Below are 18,703 nucleotides of genomic sequence, written 5' to 3'. Positions count from 1 at the left end.
AATAATCTATAACCTTATTTCCCTGGCAGGAGACTCTTCCTCAGGAAGTGGTATTCGGCTTCAATTAAAGTATTTAAATAACTGGTATTAAGATGGGTTCAACAATTATTATCAAATTGGACACCATCATCTTTTTAACGAACGATATTAGAAGTGAATAAAAAAATGTGGAAAAGATGGAAACACCTTATGAATTAAATTGAAAATAAAAATTTAACAAAATCAAACTATTCCCAGATACGATTATCCAAATAAATATTCATTGCTGAAAACAATAAAAAAGTTTTAGCAAATAAATTTATTGAGGAAATGATTAATTTATGTGAAAATTTTTAAATTCATAGGATTCAAAATTCAATATTCGAATTGACGTCTTCAATTCATAAATTCAATATTCAAATTGATCAATATTTCTATCGATTTGAATCCTATGAATTCCCAGATATTGGAGTGAGTTGAATTTGTAGTAGGATGGATTGATCCTTTGTAATTGAAACTCTCAACCTGGCAGCTGTAGAACAGCGATATAAGATATAAAATCTTTTTCCTACTGTTTTACTAGTTCATAATGTGTTTTTCTATTCATTCCTTCACCTATATTCTCATCTAAGCTTTGTTATCACTTATTTGTTAGCTAGAAGTCCCTTAACTCATAATTATTGTTATTGTAGAGAATGTTATATTACAAATTAAAATATGAATATAGACAATATGGGTCGGTACGTCTCTGTATAGTTTTTTTTATCATTTTATTTTTATTCCACTAGATAAAAAAGAAGTAAAAACTTAAGTTTCCTAAATACTTTATCAGATGTATATCTTTTATTCACTATTTGTACTGTGCGGTTGTCAAAATTTAACTTTTATTTATGATGGATGGAGAATTCTCTTTTATGGACTTTGATTTATTAGAAGTGGCTAAAAATGAGTGTTTTTCAGTGTTAAATATAGCGTTGGACAATATTGAAAACTACGATTTTACAGTTGACGCTCAGGATTCGTGTGGAAATGCTTTATTACATTATGCTGCCGCAGCAGGTGAATAAGATTTTATCCATTATACATAAAAAAACGATAAAATATAAATTAAATTTAACAATCATGAACAATTTTAAGCGATATCAACCCATATATAATATTATCTCACGAAAAAATCTGTTTATTGATAATACTTGATGAAAGATTTACTTGTGTCTACATAAGACACCAGAAAAATAAAACAAATACATTTTTTATAAAATATCGAATACACAATATTATTTTGACCATATATATTGTGGAAGTGTGCTCAGTTACCCACTTACCTCGAATTGTTTTTGAGATGTTCCTGTTAAATATATTTACATGATCATCCAGAAGAAATCACGCCAATTCTGTAATTATTGGTTCTGATTTCGAGCTAAATAAACCTATGTGGTCTTTTTTCAAATTTATAGTAAATATAGCCCCAGACTTAGGCCCGAGCCTAGAATACATTTGGAGGTTTCCTCCAGAGCCCTCGGACTTCTAGGTCCTATAAACAGCAACATTTAAATTCAATTATTGGCAGAGTGATGAGCTCCTCAAAATATTTCACAGGTACAGTCACAAAGACGATTACAAGGCGTTAGGAATTAATAGCTCTTCTTATTATGGAAGACTACGAAGTTATGACAATAGAGTATTTACATATTTGATACGTCAAATTAATGATCGTTTGCAGCAGATGAATACTCTAGTTTGAATTAGTCGGTCGTCTGTACTTGGTGCGACATGTCATGGGATTTATGGTAACGACTCCTTGTCGTGCCACAAGATCATCATTTTATAGTTGTTAAACACCTTGTACCGTCAGGTTACTATGTATTCAGATCCACTCCAAAACTCTTTCGTGGGAAAAACTTGAATCCAAAGGAGATGTTGCAAATGCATTGCAATAATCTCTTACAACTAAGTCCAAAGAATAATTTCACCAAGGCCTCTAAGATCTTTATTTGAATATTAAAACTTTCTTCTTTACGATTATTTAATAAACAAAATGAACATTGAGACATTATGTAAATCATTATTAGTTTGACGTTGCTGGTGAAATAAGGAATTAAAAGGATTTCCTATGTTTTTAGTTGAAACTTAATGAATTTTTCAAGTAAATAAGAGACACGTTTTATATAGCATAAATTATTACCACCCAAGGGTTGTAAATTGACTCACAACCCGTCGTCAGAGGCAATCGATATCTTTTTGGTAATTGTTTTTCTATCCTTCAGAACAGTAAAAAATACTGAGGAGAAAAATATGTTTAAATATAAAGAGGTCATTCTCATTCGGGTAGCCGACGAGTGCACACGCATATTGTTCTATCTGGATAAATATTGTTATCTTCGTGCTAATTTCATATTAACGTTTTTATTCTACTGAAATCTATTAAAAACCAAATATCAACATGTGATCATTAAAATTCAATTTGCGACCGTTTATTTATTTTATTTTGTGAAACTATTGACTGCAAATAAAACAAGAAATCCACCAGTGTCGTAGGAGTGCAAAAGCTAACTTTAGCATAGAAACCTCGATTCTCATTACTCACGATGGTACCCCGTATCGTATATTTGTCTCTACTGATAAATTGGTGTGTTTTCTCTGTAAACAGAGTGGACATACTGCTGACTCTTGCACCAATTCCACACCATCTGAAACTCAAAATGACATATCCTGCCACTCTCCTTCACTACCACAATTACCAGCTTCTACTTCACTCAGCGGTACCTCCTCTTCCCCTCTGTTATCTTCTGAACCTCTGTCGAATAATTTATCAATATCTGATCAAACTAATGCTGAATCACCATCTAACCCTACACTTCCTCACTCATCTCATGGCCAAAAAAGAGCTTTATCCTCTGACAGTAATGTTGACACCCCCAGTCAGCTATCCCCCACAGAATCTCCATTACCAACAGACAACCAAATGCCCCCCCCCCCATCATATAAAACATCACACAACACAACTAAGCCTTGTAAGAAAAAACCTAAAACGCTAGTCTCCGAAAATCCTAAACTCACTCTCATTTCTCAAATCTCTATTCAGAACCTTTATAAGAACAATCCGTCCAATCTCACGCTCTCTGAAATCCAGTTAACGGCATTCTTAGAAAACTCGTACGGTAGTTCTGATCCTCTCAACGATGCTTTAGAATTTACTCCTAATATCCAAGGACTGTTAAATGATTTATCACTTCTTTATGCCGAAACAAAAGAGCGATCTCTGAAAAACCGTCTCACTCGACTCCAGAAAAAACTTAAGAGACAACTTAATCCTGAGAATCTATCTGATAACAAAAGCGTTTCTTCGGATAATCAAACAGATGATGAATACCCTAAACTATTAACTCCCTAAGTCCCCATTCAAAATTATTCAATGGAATTGTGATGGGTTTTTTCCTCGCTTGGAAAGAATCCAACAATTAATATCAGATATGCGCCCTGAAATCTTGTGTTTACAAGAAACCAACTCTAAAATAGATAAACTCCCTAAATTAAAAAACTATGAAGGATATCATTATGTTCGCACCAACTGCGCGAGAGCTAGCGGTGGCATCTCTATTTTCATTTCTAGTGAACTATTTTCCTCCCCTCTCCAAATCGCTACAGATCTTGAGGCTATTGCAGTTTCCACCTGGTGCCCAAATAATCTTACTATTTGCAACTTATATATTCCTCCTAATTATCCTTTAAAAGAAATAGAACTTTTCAACCTAATCTCTCAACTCCCCCAACCATACATTCTTGTAGGTGACTTTAACGCCCATAATACAATGTGGGGATCCAATATTACCATGGGAAAGGGAAAAACCATCGAAAACGTGATCAATTGTACTGGCTCATGCTTGCTAAATACTGGATCAAATACACACTTGAATTTCTCATCTGGCACCTTCTCATGTATTGATCTTAGCTTTAGTGACCCCAAACTTGCCCCTTCACTAAATTGGCATACCGCTAATGATCTATATGATAGCAATCATTATCCTATTATCATATCCTCCAGTATCCCTAACCAAAATGATACTTTATCCAGAAGGTATTGGTGCTTAAACTCTGCCGACTGGACTAGTTATACGTCTCAAACAAAGTCCAACCTATCGGAATTATCTCTCACAGATATGCTATACTTTCAGCTGCTCATCAGCACATTGGTAAAAAAAATATCTGTCCTAAACAAAAAACTGTCCCTTGGTGGAACTCCAGCTGTGAAAGTGCTATAAAACAACAAAAAATAGCACTTAATTTTTATCGTAGTCATAAAACACAAGAGAACCTTATCAATCTGAAGAGAACCAGAGCCAAGGCTAGATATATTATAAAGCAAAGTAAAAAATGTTCCTGGAGAAACTATGTGTCTTCTATAAATGTTAATACAAGTCCCACCCAACTTTGGAATAAAATAAGACAAATTCAAGGTAACAATTCCAATTTAAAAATTCCGACTCTCTTATATAACAATAAAATAGTGAGTGAAAATGAAGAAATCAGCAACATTCTGGCCAAAACCTTTGAATCAAAATTTAAATGTAAAGTTAACTTCACACTACCCTCTATAGACAAAACTACCTACCCATGCTCTACGACTATAACGCAAGATATCACCTCTCTTAACTGCGCATTCTCCTTCTTAGAGCTTACCTCAGCCCTCAGTAGCTGCAAAAATACTGCCTCCGGTCCCGATGACATCCCGTACATATTTCTTAAAAAACTCTCCAATACAGGTTTACGCAAGCTTCTAGAAATTTACAATTTTATATGGATCACCAATCAATTCCCTAGCCAATGACGTACTTCTACGATAATTCCTATTAAAAAGCCTGAACAAGCACTTACCTGTACCATGTGCAAATTATTAGAAAAGATGGTTAATAAGCGGCTTCTATGGTTTCTCGATAAACATAATTTATTCTCAAAAGAACAGTCGGGATTCCGAAAACATAGATCGACCCAAGACAATCGGTTCTTCTCCAATCCCATATTTCTGCTGCCCTTAATAAAAAACAAGAGGTCATTGCAGCTATATTTGATATCGACGGTGCTTTTGATTCTGTCAGTAGACAGTCAATTCTAAATAAACTAACTTCACTAAATATCTCCGGACATATATTTCATTTTATTCGGAATTTCTTAACTTCAAGGACATTCAAAGTCTTTGCTAATGGAATTTTCTCGTCAACCTGTGCCCAGACTGATGGTGTTCCCCAAGGATCGGTTATAAGCCCCACTTTATTCAATCTAGCAATAAACGATATTTGCTCTGATCTCCTGCCTCCCATCAAGTATGCTTTATATGCAGACGACTTGGTTATTTACTGTCATGGCACATCTACTCCTACTACAACTAATCTAATTCAGTCAGCAATAAACACCCTAAGTAAAAATATAATTCACTTAGGATTAACTTTTTCACAAACAAAATCCAGAATTATTAAATTTAGTAGACGACCATCTACATTATCTCCTACTATCCTCATTAACAATGACCGCCTTCCTGTTGTTGATCACTGTAAAATACTTGGTCTAACATTCGACTCTCGGCTCACCTGGAAACAACATATTCGAGAAATCAAAAGCGAATGCGGCAAAAGATTAAACCTTATTAAAATCCTTTCGCATTACCACTGGGGAGCAGACGAAAACTCCCTTATCAAAATTTATAGGGCCATCATTCGCTCGAAATTAGATTATGGCTGTCACATATATATCTCGGCCACAAAATCTGATCTCGATCTCCTGAACTGGTGCATAATACAGCTTTACGCCTCTGTTTAGGTGCTTTTCGATCTAGTCCTGCAGAAAGCATTTACTGCGAAGCTAATGAGCCCCCTCTTTGGATCAGACGGCAGCAAATTCTGCTTTCTTACGCAGCGTCCGTATCGGCTAATCCCCTCAATCCTGTCTACTCGCTTTTCACATCAAATTCTAACACGTTACACAACTCCTCAGCCTTGCCATTATTAAAACCTATCCCTTTAATTTTATCCCAACTGCTTGACGGCGTCAACCTCAAACAAACTAGCCCCCTTCCTATCCCCTCTACTCCCCCATGGACTATCAACATTCCTAAATTCAACAAATCCCTTATGAGATACAATAAGCATGCAACACCCAAACAATTAATTATAAATGATTTTAATGACATAATAATGAATAACCATTATGATTTAGTGTTATACACAGATGCATCCAAAAATGAAACAGGAGTAGGCTGCTCTGTTACAACGTCACAAATTGCAATAAAATCTTCCCATATCCCATCAACCTGTAACGTTCACACAGGTGAACTATTCAGCATCCCACAGGCCATCAATTCAATCTCTCCACCTTATAAGCTCGTCGCCATATGTACAGACTCACTTGCCTCTATTTAATCCATCCAAAATATATTTACCGAACATCCTATTGTCCAATCAATACATGACTCCTACCAGCTTATCTCATCCCAAGGAATAGCAGTTACTTTAATTTGGATACATTCCCACATTGGCATCGAAGGCAACGAATTAGCAGACAAACAGGCAAAAATTGCAGCTACATATACCGTCACCGACAATGTAATTATTGGAAAGGATTTAAAATCACAGTTTAAAAGAAAATCCAGAGTTACATGGCAGCAGCATTGGGACACTATTAACACATCCCTACGACAAATACAGCGTTCAATTGGTAACCAACCTATTATCTTCGCTGGTCTCTCAAGGCAAGACTTAACTGCGATTAGAAGAGTAAGAATTGAGCATTCAAGACTTACTCATGGATATCTTATGACTACTACTGCTAGACCATTTTGCTCCAGCTGCAACTCGTACCTAACCATGAAGCATATTTTGACCGAGTGTCGCAAATATACCGTCGAAAGACAACAGTTTCGGCTTAGCCAGAACTACAATGAAGTCCTTAACAACTCGGAACAAATTACCTCTCTACTTCAGTTTCTCAAAGATGTACAGCTGTACCACCAACTATAGAACAATTGTGTTACTGTGTATTCATATTGTATACTTGTATCAATGAACCATTTCATATTTAATGTATTATAACCGCTCCCGTGCAAGTGGCCATAGTAGCCGAGCACGTTAATTTTAAATAAAAAAAAAATATATAAAGAAGGTGTTATAAAATTAGAATCTTTCACTTTCTGAAATGTGACATCATAATTAAATGAACAGCTATAGATAGTGATATGTAAAACGGCCATTTAGGTCTCGATACGATTTCTTTTATGCAATTTCTACGACGAGTAACACTGACAATTAAAGAACACGAAATAGAAATTTATTTTATTACAATATTATTTCATTTTGCTCATATGACTATAAAACGCTTAGAAATACTTCAAACCTCACAATTTTTAATCTTAAATTCAGGAAATTACCCGCATGTGACCCCTGGGATAAGCTCCCCAAATATTTTCTTTAAATAACCAATATTCTGGCAACCCATTCATTAATGTGTGTTTATTCTAAAATATTTTCAGGTCACATAGAGACTCTGGAAAAATTATTTTCTCTTTCAGCATATCCAAACATACTAAATAATAAACGTGAAACACCACTTCATTTGGCTTGTCAAAATGGTCATCATAAAATCGCCGTACGTCTCTTAGAGTGTGGAGCAAATTTAAATGCTTTAGACCAAGAACGGGAAACTCCCTTATTCAAATCAGTTAGGGGAAAAAATGCAGATTTAACTAAGTATCTAATTATTCAGAGAGCTGTTGTTAATAATGCGAATAAAGCGAATGAACGGTTAATACATCTAGCTGTGATAAATGATGATGCAGAATTGGTAGAAGTATTATTGGATGTAAAACAGGATCCTAATGTTAAAACAGATGCAGGTGAGTTGTATATACGTTAATAAGGAGAGTTATTTTATTGTAAACAACATTAGTACTAGTTCTACCCTCGACCAAATAATCCCAAGGTTGAATTCTTGTCTGGTAGCCTTTCTAGAAAGCTTGCATCTGCTCTTAATTGGTCTTCTTGTTATCAGGAGTAGTGTTAGAGCATATCCCTTTCAATACATGCTAAAAAGGTGAATTATGCGGAACTTTAGCTGAGAAGCGATTCGAAGCACTTCCTCTTGTTATATTGAAGAGAAAAGCCGTTGGTCCATGTTTTAGGTTACTTTCTTACACGTACGACCTCTTCTAAGCTCTTGATTAGTCAAGCACCCATTTGAATGAACAAATTTGTCCACTTTTCATTTGTTTGAAAAACATCACGTCAGTTTCTCGTTTTTAAATGACTCATTTTCACATTTAAATCTTTCATTCGACTTATAAATTGTTAGTTATTATTGTTAAGTTATTGCATTACCACCATAGACAAATTTTGACTATAATAGCCGGACAATGGGTTCAAAAATTCACAAAATTCATTCACTATATTTTTGATAACACCTCGTATATACTAGCAATCATAACTCTCACCCTTTATCCATGACATGCAGTTCTAAATTTTGCTTCCAGATGAAGACTCTTCCCCAGGAGGTATTTGGCCTCAGTTAAAGTATATAAATAACTGGTACTAATATGAGGTGAACAATTATTATTAAATACTTTTTAACGAAAGACGAATAAAAAAGGTGGAAAAGTTGTGAACACCTTATGAATAAATTTAATTAGAGTTTAATAGACATTAAACAAACTAAAACTTTCCCCGGACACAATTATCCAATTGATATTTGTTGCTGTGAACAATAAAAAAAGTTTAAGCAACAAATAAATTTATTGAAAAAATAAAAACCATTATATCCAAAAGAGCACAACGAATAAAAAGCAGTTATAAATTAAAAAAAGTTCAGGTTTATATATATTAAAGATAAGATTAGGACTTATATGGAAATCCGGGATGGTTGCAATCCTCAACTGGATTCCCAGATGTTGCAGTTTGGAGTTTATTGTGATGCACCAGTTGAATTCTTTGTTGAACTCCCAACCTGGCAGATGTAGAACAGCGAATATAAAGAATCATAACATCACAAATTTACTTTGATTCAAATATTTGAGTGTGGACAGGTAGAGGACGATTGCGAATACATTCCGAGGTTTTGTAGAATTTCTTGAATGGAGTGGGAGATCGGTAACAAATTAATTCCTTCAAAAACTGGAATGTAAATTAAAATAGAAATGACTACTGAGCCACAATATATGAACAAAGGAATATTCAAACTCTTTAGCGTACCTCTAGGGTAAGCAGAATACTTTAGTCGTAGTTTTAAGTGATCATAGTATGGTGAAACTGAATTTCTCACTTATTCTTGTTTTTCGTTTCATAACAGTGTTCTTATTTTTAGGTTATTTACCGATACAACTTGCTGTTAAGCACTCTAATACGAAAATAGTCGCTCTTCTTCTGGGACGTAACGCAAATAAAGAGATAAAAGACCATAAAAATTCCACCCTTCTTCATTTAGCTGTAGAAGCCCAATCAATAGAAATTTGTGAAATTCTTATTGACGAGGGTCTAGAAATAAATGCTAAAGACGAGAACGGTTCTACCCCACTACATCTAGCAGTACACATGAATAACTTGGAATTAGTCGAACTTTTGTTAAAGCATAACGCTGATGTGAATCTGCCTGATACAGATGGCTATACACCTTTACATATAGCTGCAAGAATTAATAGAGAAACTGATATCATAAACTTATTGCTCAAGAATAATGCTAATAGTCAAACAAAGACTGAACACGGTGATTTACCTCTGCACATTGCCGCAGGAACGGGAAATATTAGGGGATTTATCGTATTGTATAATAAAAAAGACAGTAATACTTTGAATAATATGGGATACACACCTGCACAATTAGCTGAATCTAGAGATATTGAAGTTATTGTTAATTTAGACGTTGAAATGGCTAAAAGTAATTCAATTAATAGAATTCCTATTTACAAACAGCTTTATATGATCAAGAAGCGAAGTGTTAATTGACTGCATCACACATTTTGATAGAAACAATCGAGACAATCTGAAACCAACCAAGAAATCAATTATCTAAATCATCAGATCCAGTAATGCAAGTAGTATAAGGAAATTTTCATTATAAACAAAAACTCAAACCGATCTCATAAAAATAGAGATTTCTTCCAATTCACGTGTGTCCTTCGTGCTACTAAACAACCACTCAAAGTAAATAGAGACTTTTAATGAAGTTAGAGAAAAGGTCAATTCGATAAAGTTCAGGTTTGCTTTATTTTTTATAGGAAACTTTCAAGTTCAAATGCGTGAGGCGTATAATTTTGTGATATTTATTCAATTTACTTTGTAACCGTACATTTTATTTGTAATTATACATCTCGAATATTTTTAAGGGAGACAGTTTATAGTCTGGTTTCTAATTAAATTTCATGGACCCTTTATTTCGAATGTCGTTTAACTAACTAAATAGCAAATACTCAAGCAAAACTGTGAAGTACGAGGTTGGTTTGAAGGAAAAGTGACAACCAAAAAACTGTAGAAAAACTCTTTGTTCAACGAGTTTTCAGTTTTTCCAAATCATTCAATAGATAGTGAGAGGGATTCAGATTGGGTGAATTCGGCAGAAAAAAAAGTTATTTATTTCTGAAGATGAAATCAATTGTTTCGATTTTATTTTTGTTTATGGAGTATAATCATGCTCTAACTTTTTGGTAGCTAATATTTATTATTATTAATTCTTGTAGAGTCGTTAGTAAATTTATTTATGTTGAAAATATACTGATAGTATCCAAGTTTTTGTGTTTTTTTGCTTCGTTAAACTATTTTTGTCAATCTATCCGTTGGATACTGTATTTTATTCTTTTTCCATTCTATTTTTTGATGTATCAAACAACATAGGAAAAGTTGATGAAATCACAGAGCTTTTATCGCCAATAATTTTGATTAGGATCTTCAGGCATCTAGTTTAAGAGATATGACACTCAGCCCCATTTCATTAGGTTTTGGACCATTTTTATGAAGAAGCTGAATAATCATAAATAATCTATATACACCGCCCCCTGGAGTACATGACGTCAATGGGAGTTTTTTTAAGAAACGAAAGTTTCCTTAATCACTTTAAAACGCGAAATACTTTTTGTAAAATTGGTTAATATCCTGAGAGATCTGTAAAATAGAATAAAGTTTATGATAGATTCTGGATCTATTTAATCAATAAACCAAGCGAGCGTACTCGATTCCACACCTTGCTTCGACGAACAGTGTGTGAATTATTTCCGTTCTCAGAACCAACGTGACTATCATAAATTATAAGCCTAACATTGTTTCTGAAATTTCCACACCAACTGCCAGCAGATTTTTTCCTTTTTTTTTTTAGTTGCATTCTTCTCAATATTTTTCCGCGTTCACTTTCGAACGGGAGCCGTTCAGTCACTAGATTTATTATGCATCCCTTGTTGAGTATTTTTCAACCTTTTTTCTGTTGCAACTTTCTGTACGCTCTTTTTACCCTTAGTTTTCCACTGTTCCACTCGGACTTTGACTCGCAATAATTAATGTCAATTATTGTAAATATTTGTTTCTGTTTTGGAATCCCGTTTCAACAATATCATTTTTCGTATATTCAACTAAATCTATTTAACCTAAATAATAATGAATATGTTCATACACTTTTTGGTACCGCTCTGTTCATTTAGGCTCAACTGTTTTTAAATATATTACAATCATTTTTTATTGATTTTAACTTTATCACATTATACTTTGGTATATATGAGTATATTTACTGATTTTACTTAAAACTAATATTAATAATTTTCATATTACTAACTTTCCTCCACATATCTATACCCATATGTTCAAAATCTACTTTTTTACTTTGTCATCATCAGCATCTATTATTCAAATGATTTCTTAAGATAAATTATAACAAGACCAAGGAAAAATTTCATTTTTCATTTTCAAGTGCATTTTAAGTAAAATGTGGTTTTTAAAAAATAATTATCGTAATTCCTAAAACCCACGATCTTTTTTGGATAAAAGAGAGAGAAAAATTGTCTAACAAAATAAACAATATTTTCAATTTTTATAATTGCTCCTTTAAGGGAAAGAAAAGAAAGAAAGTGAAAGGATAGACATTCTAATGATGGCAGGTTATGACGATAAATTTGGAAGTCATGAAATATCATGCTTCAATTAACAAAATTTATTTTGAAAGACCTGCATTTGCTAGTAACACAGTAAGCAGAATTTTTGCAAAATTTAATGAAACTGGATGCTTGAGAGATACTGCAATACCTGGAAGATTAGAACCAAGCGACGATACAAAATTAGATATTTTGCTGCCATCAGAAAACAACCTGTAACAAAAATTGCCTTACAACAAAATGTCAGTCAGTCCGTAATAGTTAAGATTTTAAAGAAAGCGGAACAGAGCCCATGGAAAATTCAAGTTGTTCACGAACTCAGCAGGTAACCCTGACAGACGCGTGGAATTTTGTGAGATTTTCATGAGGGATTGTGATGAAAATCCAAATTCAGATTGGGCAAAGTTTTGTTTAAGTGCTTCAGTGAATCGACACAATTGTTGCAACTAGGAAAAATATTCACTGGATTCAGAAAAAACACACCCAGCACTCTAAAAAAGTCAAACTTGGATCCCAGGATTTGGTTCCAACGAACTCACAATATGGCCTCAATGTTCGAAGGTTTCTAAGTAACGAATTTGAAGAATTTTGGATTTAATGACGTGGATTAATAGAATTGATACCTTTGTCACCTAATCTTAGCTCCTTCATTTGTTTCTATGGATACATTTGTAGACAAAAGCTTTTAAAAACTAGAAAACAAACATAAAAATAACTAAATAAAGATACAAATAAAATGAAATTTCAATATACAGAAGAAAACCACAAAGAACAAGAAAATTATAGGTAATAGTAATAGGTGATAATTAGTATATAAGTCCATAACAAAATTAGACCAGTATGCAGCATTCCCGGAATTGAATATTATTATTTAAATAGAAGTCGTTTACAGAGTAGAACGCACTTTCCAATAAATATGCCTTCAAATTATTGAGAAATGCGGGAAAAAATGATATCGATTTGATATCAACTGGCAAGTGATTGTGCATTTTTTTGCATTGTAAAATATTGAGCCCTTAACTAATTCTGAACGTGGAGTAGGTAGATGAAGTTCGTGCTCTGCGTTCCTAAGTTGATAGCCGTGCAACGAATTTGGCATATGGATTCAAAGATGAATAAGAAAGGATCGTACAAATCTACAGATGATTGAAAACTCTGTAGAGCAGGTCTACCATCGTCTTGGCCTGTGTCAAATAGTAACGGGACACTGTTTTTTGACTTATGTCCTAAGATGCGGATTAGAATAAACTGTTTGACGTATTTTTAGATAGGTGATAGAAAAGAATAGTCTAGTGTTCCTTTTTTTCTTACCAAAGACAAATACTGTAAATTTTACTAAATTTTCTACTTAGGGGTCCTCGAAAATATTCCAAGGTAGGTTTTTATTGTGTTCTATAATGATTTAATAATACTACCGATTATAGTGTAATATACAACTTTTTACTGTGATTGTTGCTCCGCTAACATAAAATCAAAATAAATATACTTCTGCTTTATTAGAGTGGAGTGAAAATGTGCATTAGTAGTTTGTGTCGGACCTCTTAAGCCCTGTCAAAATTTATCTTACTTTTCCATAAAACAAAAGACGTTCTACCCTCGAATACATGGGGCGCGTCGTAGATGTTATAAATAAAAATGAACAAACGTACAACTGCCTGGTCTTATGTGAGAGCACATTCTAGACTAAAGCAAATAACCGCTTTATTATTTCCAGACGGACGGAACATCAACGCAAGGCTGTCCAGTATATATGTTTCTCTATAAAATTGTTTTTCAGGGCATGCACTTAATGATTATTTCACTACCATTGAAATTCGTTAAAAAGTAATTCAAAATTCAGTTTCTTCAAGCTGACAGAAAATACAATTCAGTTATTGAAATTCCATTACGAATTTGAATTCGTACAAAATAGAAATGTCAAGTTTTGTAAACTTGGATAGATTTTTCGAGTAAAAGTTAGATGAGAAATGCAAAATACAATTTAAATCTAGCAGTGGTTACTTTTTAGATCGAAACAAAAATATTATTTTGATGAAAATTTAGCTAAAAGTATACAATTTGAATGTTATTATGGATATTATTATCAGTTTTATTCCTTAGTTTTATAAGAATTAATATTCTGCATAAATTGAACAACACCGAGTGTACTCCATACTTAGGCATACATATTCTTTCTTAGAACTTCCTGTAACTCCAGATATTTATAGTTATAGTTATAATATTTCTACTCCATTCTGTATGATGAAGTAATCAAAAAACGTGATCACGTCTATTATTAATACGATGCTTTGTTTTTTCTTATATTCAATAATAACTTATGTATCCTATATTATACTCACATCTCCAGTATCTACTACAGGTTCCGGAATGTATAGGTACTTCTTACTGACTGACATCCATCTAGTGGTGTTTCCATCTTATCATTATTATTATTATTATTATTATTATTATTATTATTATTATTATTATGCGAAATACTTGGGCATTACTCAGCTTCGGCCGCTATTATTCACCTAACCCAAAGTACAAAGTATCAAAAGGATTAGGTTTAGTTCATATAATAAACTCACAGCCTTCTGGATGTTTGTTGGTAATCCCAGTTTGACGATGGTGTAGTGCAGGGTATTAAACACGACGCCGCTACCGGTTGCTGACATAATAACTGTGACTATTGCGAGATACGAGTACTTATCCAGTTTCTCCTGGTATTATGAGTGTTTGGTATGACTACATCGACGAGAAAGACTAAATTGACTCTTCCATCAACCACCACGATGTAAAGTTTGTTATTCGTCACCTCTCTATAACCTGTAGAATACCTTATCCGATTAATATTGAGAAGACCGAACTTAATGACCAGTTTCTGGTGAAGGATGCTGCACAATTGCCGGTGCAGGTAGTCATTATTGTTACAAGCAGATGTTATATGTTGAATGTTCTCTGATGTTGGCTGACACTTTCTGCATTTGTTGGTTTGGGTGTACGGATTCTTAATCATATTCTTTTGTAGTTGTTAGTGCTGTAAACTTGATCCTAGATAGTCCTCACGAATCCTTTGGTCTCTCGAAAGAGGGTTCCGTTAGTTAGCTGTCTGGTTAAAGATTCTTTGTCAATATGAAGTGGTTGAGGTCGTGATGATGTCTACCATGCAAAACCTTTTCTGACCATTGTTCCAGCTTCTCTACTAACTTAAAAATTCTGGCGAGGTTTAGAAGTGGGTAATTTTCTGCCTTCGGTATAATTTAATGCAATGCTGAGGTTCTTTATTTCCTGCTAATTTTACGTAATTCTATTACCTAACAAGGATGTAGAGTGACAACATCAGTTAAGCCACTTCCACCCTCTTTTCGGGGTGTTGTAGTTCTAATAGTGGATGATTTCAGGAGGTGGATGCTGTTCTTCGTCATCATTATTCGTATTAACTTATAAATACTTTTCAGCTCTGTTTTCGTCCATTCCAGGATTCTAAAAGAATACTTTAAAAAAGGCGTGACATAAGTATTAATTGTCTCCATTTAATTTTAATTCCAGTATTATCATTATTTATCCACTACTCATAATAAAGCTGGTATTATATACGCATCTCGAATAAAAAGTATTGAAAATATTAGGCCCAGTTCACATAATAAACTTGCTGGATGTCAGGGGAAGTGTTTTTTGATTATCCCTTCTGTAACTGGCGACATAATGATTAATAATATATACACATTTGACTTTTCAATTGACCAATTTCGTAGTAGATTATAAAATTGTCATTTTTAATCAATTGCTGTTACTTATAGTGTTGAAAAGACCAAACTTGTGAGTGAATTTCTAATGATATAATTCTATTGAAACAATAAACTATCTACTATATCTTCATAGTTTTCAAGCATTTAAAAGGCTTTTCTTATTCAGCATTGAGAATTCTCTATCTTCATCTCTCGGATTCTTACTTTAAATTGAGGATATTCTCTAGAAATTTCTAGTAAAAATTATCTTATTGAACTCATACATACAGTAATTTTATACAATAACACTCCCTCAAATCCATAACACAAAAAATGGTGGATGTTCGGAATTTATTAGTTCTGATCTATTAAAAAAACTAAGTCTCCATAAAATTAAAGAAGTATCAAACAAGTTTCTCAAATTTTGTTGACTTGAAGTATGTGTTTTTTGTTTTACTTCATCTCAATTCCATTTTCAAAGTCCAATGTCCAGTACCGAAGAAAACTTTGTGTAATATGAAGTCGATTATTTGTCAACCAATAACGTGTATAAACTTTCGAGGAAGTTACAGACGACGTTAAAATGACATGAATATATTATGACATCGATTTCATCTCCATCACGTTTTCCATTTTGTTTCTCGACTAAAATTGCCAAGTGTAATCAACGAAGATTATCCCTGTTCAACAAAAAAAAGGGTAGAGGGAATTTTTTCTTGATACCTATCATTTATCTGAAAAACTGAAGATTATTGAGCAAAACATTTTTATATATGTGATTAATTCCTGTCGGTGTTAAATATACAAATACTACTTTAATAAGAGGTGTGTCAACTTTTGACTGTCAGCTACAATAATATACAAAATCTTGTTTTGATAAAATACACCTTAGCAAACTCGCTACTACCTAGTTGTCACATTGCAAATTAGTAAAAAGAGTTATGAATGAATTAAGGATATATTAATCTAGCTATGTTTGACAATTACTGGGAAAATCAGTTAAATATAGCTTGAAAAGTAACTAAAATTAAGAAATTTATCATTTTATTTCCATAACCAACATACTCACCAACTAAAATTTGTTTTATAACCTTTTTTCCAAACTCTTTAATTTTCTTTTCTTAATTAAACATTAGACTGTAACATTGGATTTTATCATTGAAAAATAATATTGTTTATGACACCTTAAAGTTTTCAGCCTTCAGCTTTTCATTCCCTTTGGGCTTATCCTGTTTATTTCGTATTAAACTTCCCGTGAGTTTCCGTTCTCTACTTTAGCTTGTTTCATTAATGAAGCCTTAAAGTAAATTAGTTTCTAAATTGTTTAGAAGGATTTCGATTTATTTCATTATGCTAAAAGTGTATTTTCTTTCGTCGTTAGTATTTTTATGTTCAAATTTTGGTTTGTGGTAATTAATTTCTTGAAATATTCATTCAATTTCCTACTTGTTTGCCTTTTTATTTGAAATATTTTCTGTTGTTTAAATGGATTTGGTTTTTATCAAGTAGTAAGCAGTTGCCCTTAATCCAATTAAAATTAGTTTAAAGTGATCAATATTAATGGATTAAAACAAATGAACATATTATTCACTATTTAACTATTTTCCACACATTATTATACTCTCTAAATTAAAGCGCATCATCTATAGAAATTGGAATGCTAAGAGCGGAAAAAAATCAGTCAAATAACAAGATGCGTTGCATGCGTGGAGAAATATTGAGAGGAATATTTGAAACGACTCTAAGATTTCTGGAAATTGTTTAAAAATTCACAAAAATTGACTTTTTTTGCGATGTTGATTGAAATCGGCAATATATCTCCTTCTAAACGCACTTGAGATGTTCTAGAAAATATTTGAAATGTTTTTTGTGCCTCTACTACAATTTCAAGAGAATTTCTATGGAAATATTCTGCAAGAGTATTGTGTTCATTTTCATTACGGATCTTCCCTACACTTTATCTGATAGGTCTCGAAAATCTTTCTTATTCAGTTTTTTTCAACGACATTTAAATAAGCGGGAAAGTCAACAGAAGTGGATTTTTTTCTATTTTCTTCTTCCCGTGAGATCAAAATCGAGCAAAATGGCTGTGCATATCGAAAAAAACAAATTTTCAAAAAACTTGAATATAAATGCAATTGATATATGCATACATAAATGTTCCTTCATTATTTTTACACATATTTTTAGTAGTTTTCACCTTTAAATAGAGACTATACATAAACTTAAGCCTGGTTTATGCAATTAAACTTTCCTGGTAGTTATTTTTTGATTTATGGAGTAAATTTGTAAACATTCCAATATCAGCGTCGTCGTCGAATGGATTTTTCCTTCTAGTGCAAGACAGATTTTGTTTCTTGTTTTCTATTTAACTAGTTTCGTTCAAATGTTGAAGCAATAAACACAATAATTTTATTCAATCTTTGGACAAAAAGAGATAAATCATTTATAGTTGCTAGCATTAATAATCAATAAATTATTTGAAAAATAATTTTTCGTGGCACACTAATTTGGTTTTATAGCATGACAGATAATAATAATATATTACTTCCGTAAAATGACAGAATTTCGCAAACAAAATCGAAAAATTCACTATTTAGACGAGACATGGGTAAATATTGGACAAAAAATGTGTAGTTCGATATAGTTTCCGTTACACGTTGTCGAATGGATAATGATATAAATTTATGAATTTATTATATTATCGTTCGTAATATCTGAGTAAAATATTAAATATCTTTAAAATAAAATTCAAATATTCTATTATGTACACAAAAACATACACGTAGAGCTTATGAAACATATTGTATCATAATTATATAAGAATATAAATAAAAAAGATTCGGTCTCCTTCGATAATGAAACTGGATATTTTTCGTTGGTAAAATCTAAAATTTAAAATTAT

General features: G+C 32.7%; 2 protein-coding genes across 3 annotated transcripts in view; one reads left to right on the top strand and one right to left on the bottom strand.

Annotated features, from left to right (window-relative positions):
* Positions 1-18,703, bottom strand: part of LOC130446450 (rap guanine nucleotide exchange factor 4) — a 281,452-nt gene that overhangs the window by 190,532 nt on the left and 72,217 nt on the right. The window lies entirely within an intron of this gene.
* LOC130446459 (ankyrin repeat domain-containing protein 7-like) lies at positions 789-11,141 on the top strand. 2 transcript variants are annotated; one of them, XM_056782735.1, is made up of 3 exons: positions 789-1,038; positions 7,499-7,861; positions 9,322-11,141. In XM_056782735.1, the coding sequence occupies exons 1-3, from the start codon at positions 870-872 to the stop codon at positions 9,957-9,959; spliced, it is 1,170 nt and encodes a 389-aa protein (XP_056638713.1). In that variant the 5' UTR covers positions 789-869; the 3' UTR covers positions 9,960-11,141. The 2 variants fall into 2 exon arrangements, with proteins under 2 accessions (XP_056638713.1, XP_056638721.1); XM_056782743.1 differs by having other exon boundaries at positions 818-1,038; positions 7,538-7,861; positions 9,322-11,140.

Source organism: Diorhabda sublineata, chromosome 1 (assembly GCF_026230105.1).
Source record: "Diorhabda sublineata isolate icDioSubl1.1 chromosome 1, icDioSubl1.1, whole genome shotgun sequence".
Lineage (NCBI taxonomy): Eukaryota > Metazoa > Arthropoda > Insecta > Coleoptera > Chrysomelidae > Diorhabda > Diorhabda sublineata.
This window is presented reverse-complemented; position numbering and strand designations above follow the sequence as displayed.

Coding starts and splice junctions, on each gene's coding strand:
- LOC130446459 (XM_056782735.1), top strand. CDS start 870: ATGATGGATGGAGAATTCTCTTTTATGGACTTTGATTTATTAGAAGTG. Junction 1,039..7,498: donor ACATTATGCTGCCGCAGCAG/GTGAATAAGATT, acceptor AAATATTTTCAG/GTCACATAGAGACTCTGGAA. Junction 7,862..9,321: donor TAATGTTAAAACAGATGCAG/GTGAGTTGTATA, acceptor TCTTATTTTTAG/GTTATTTACCGATACAACTT.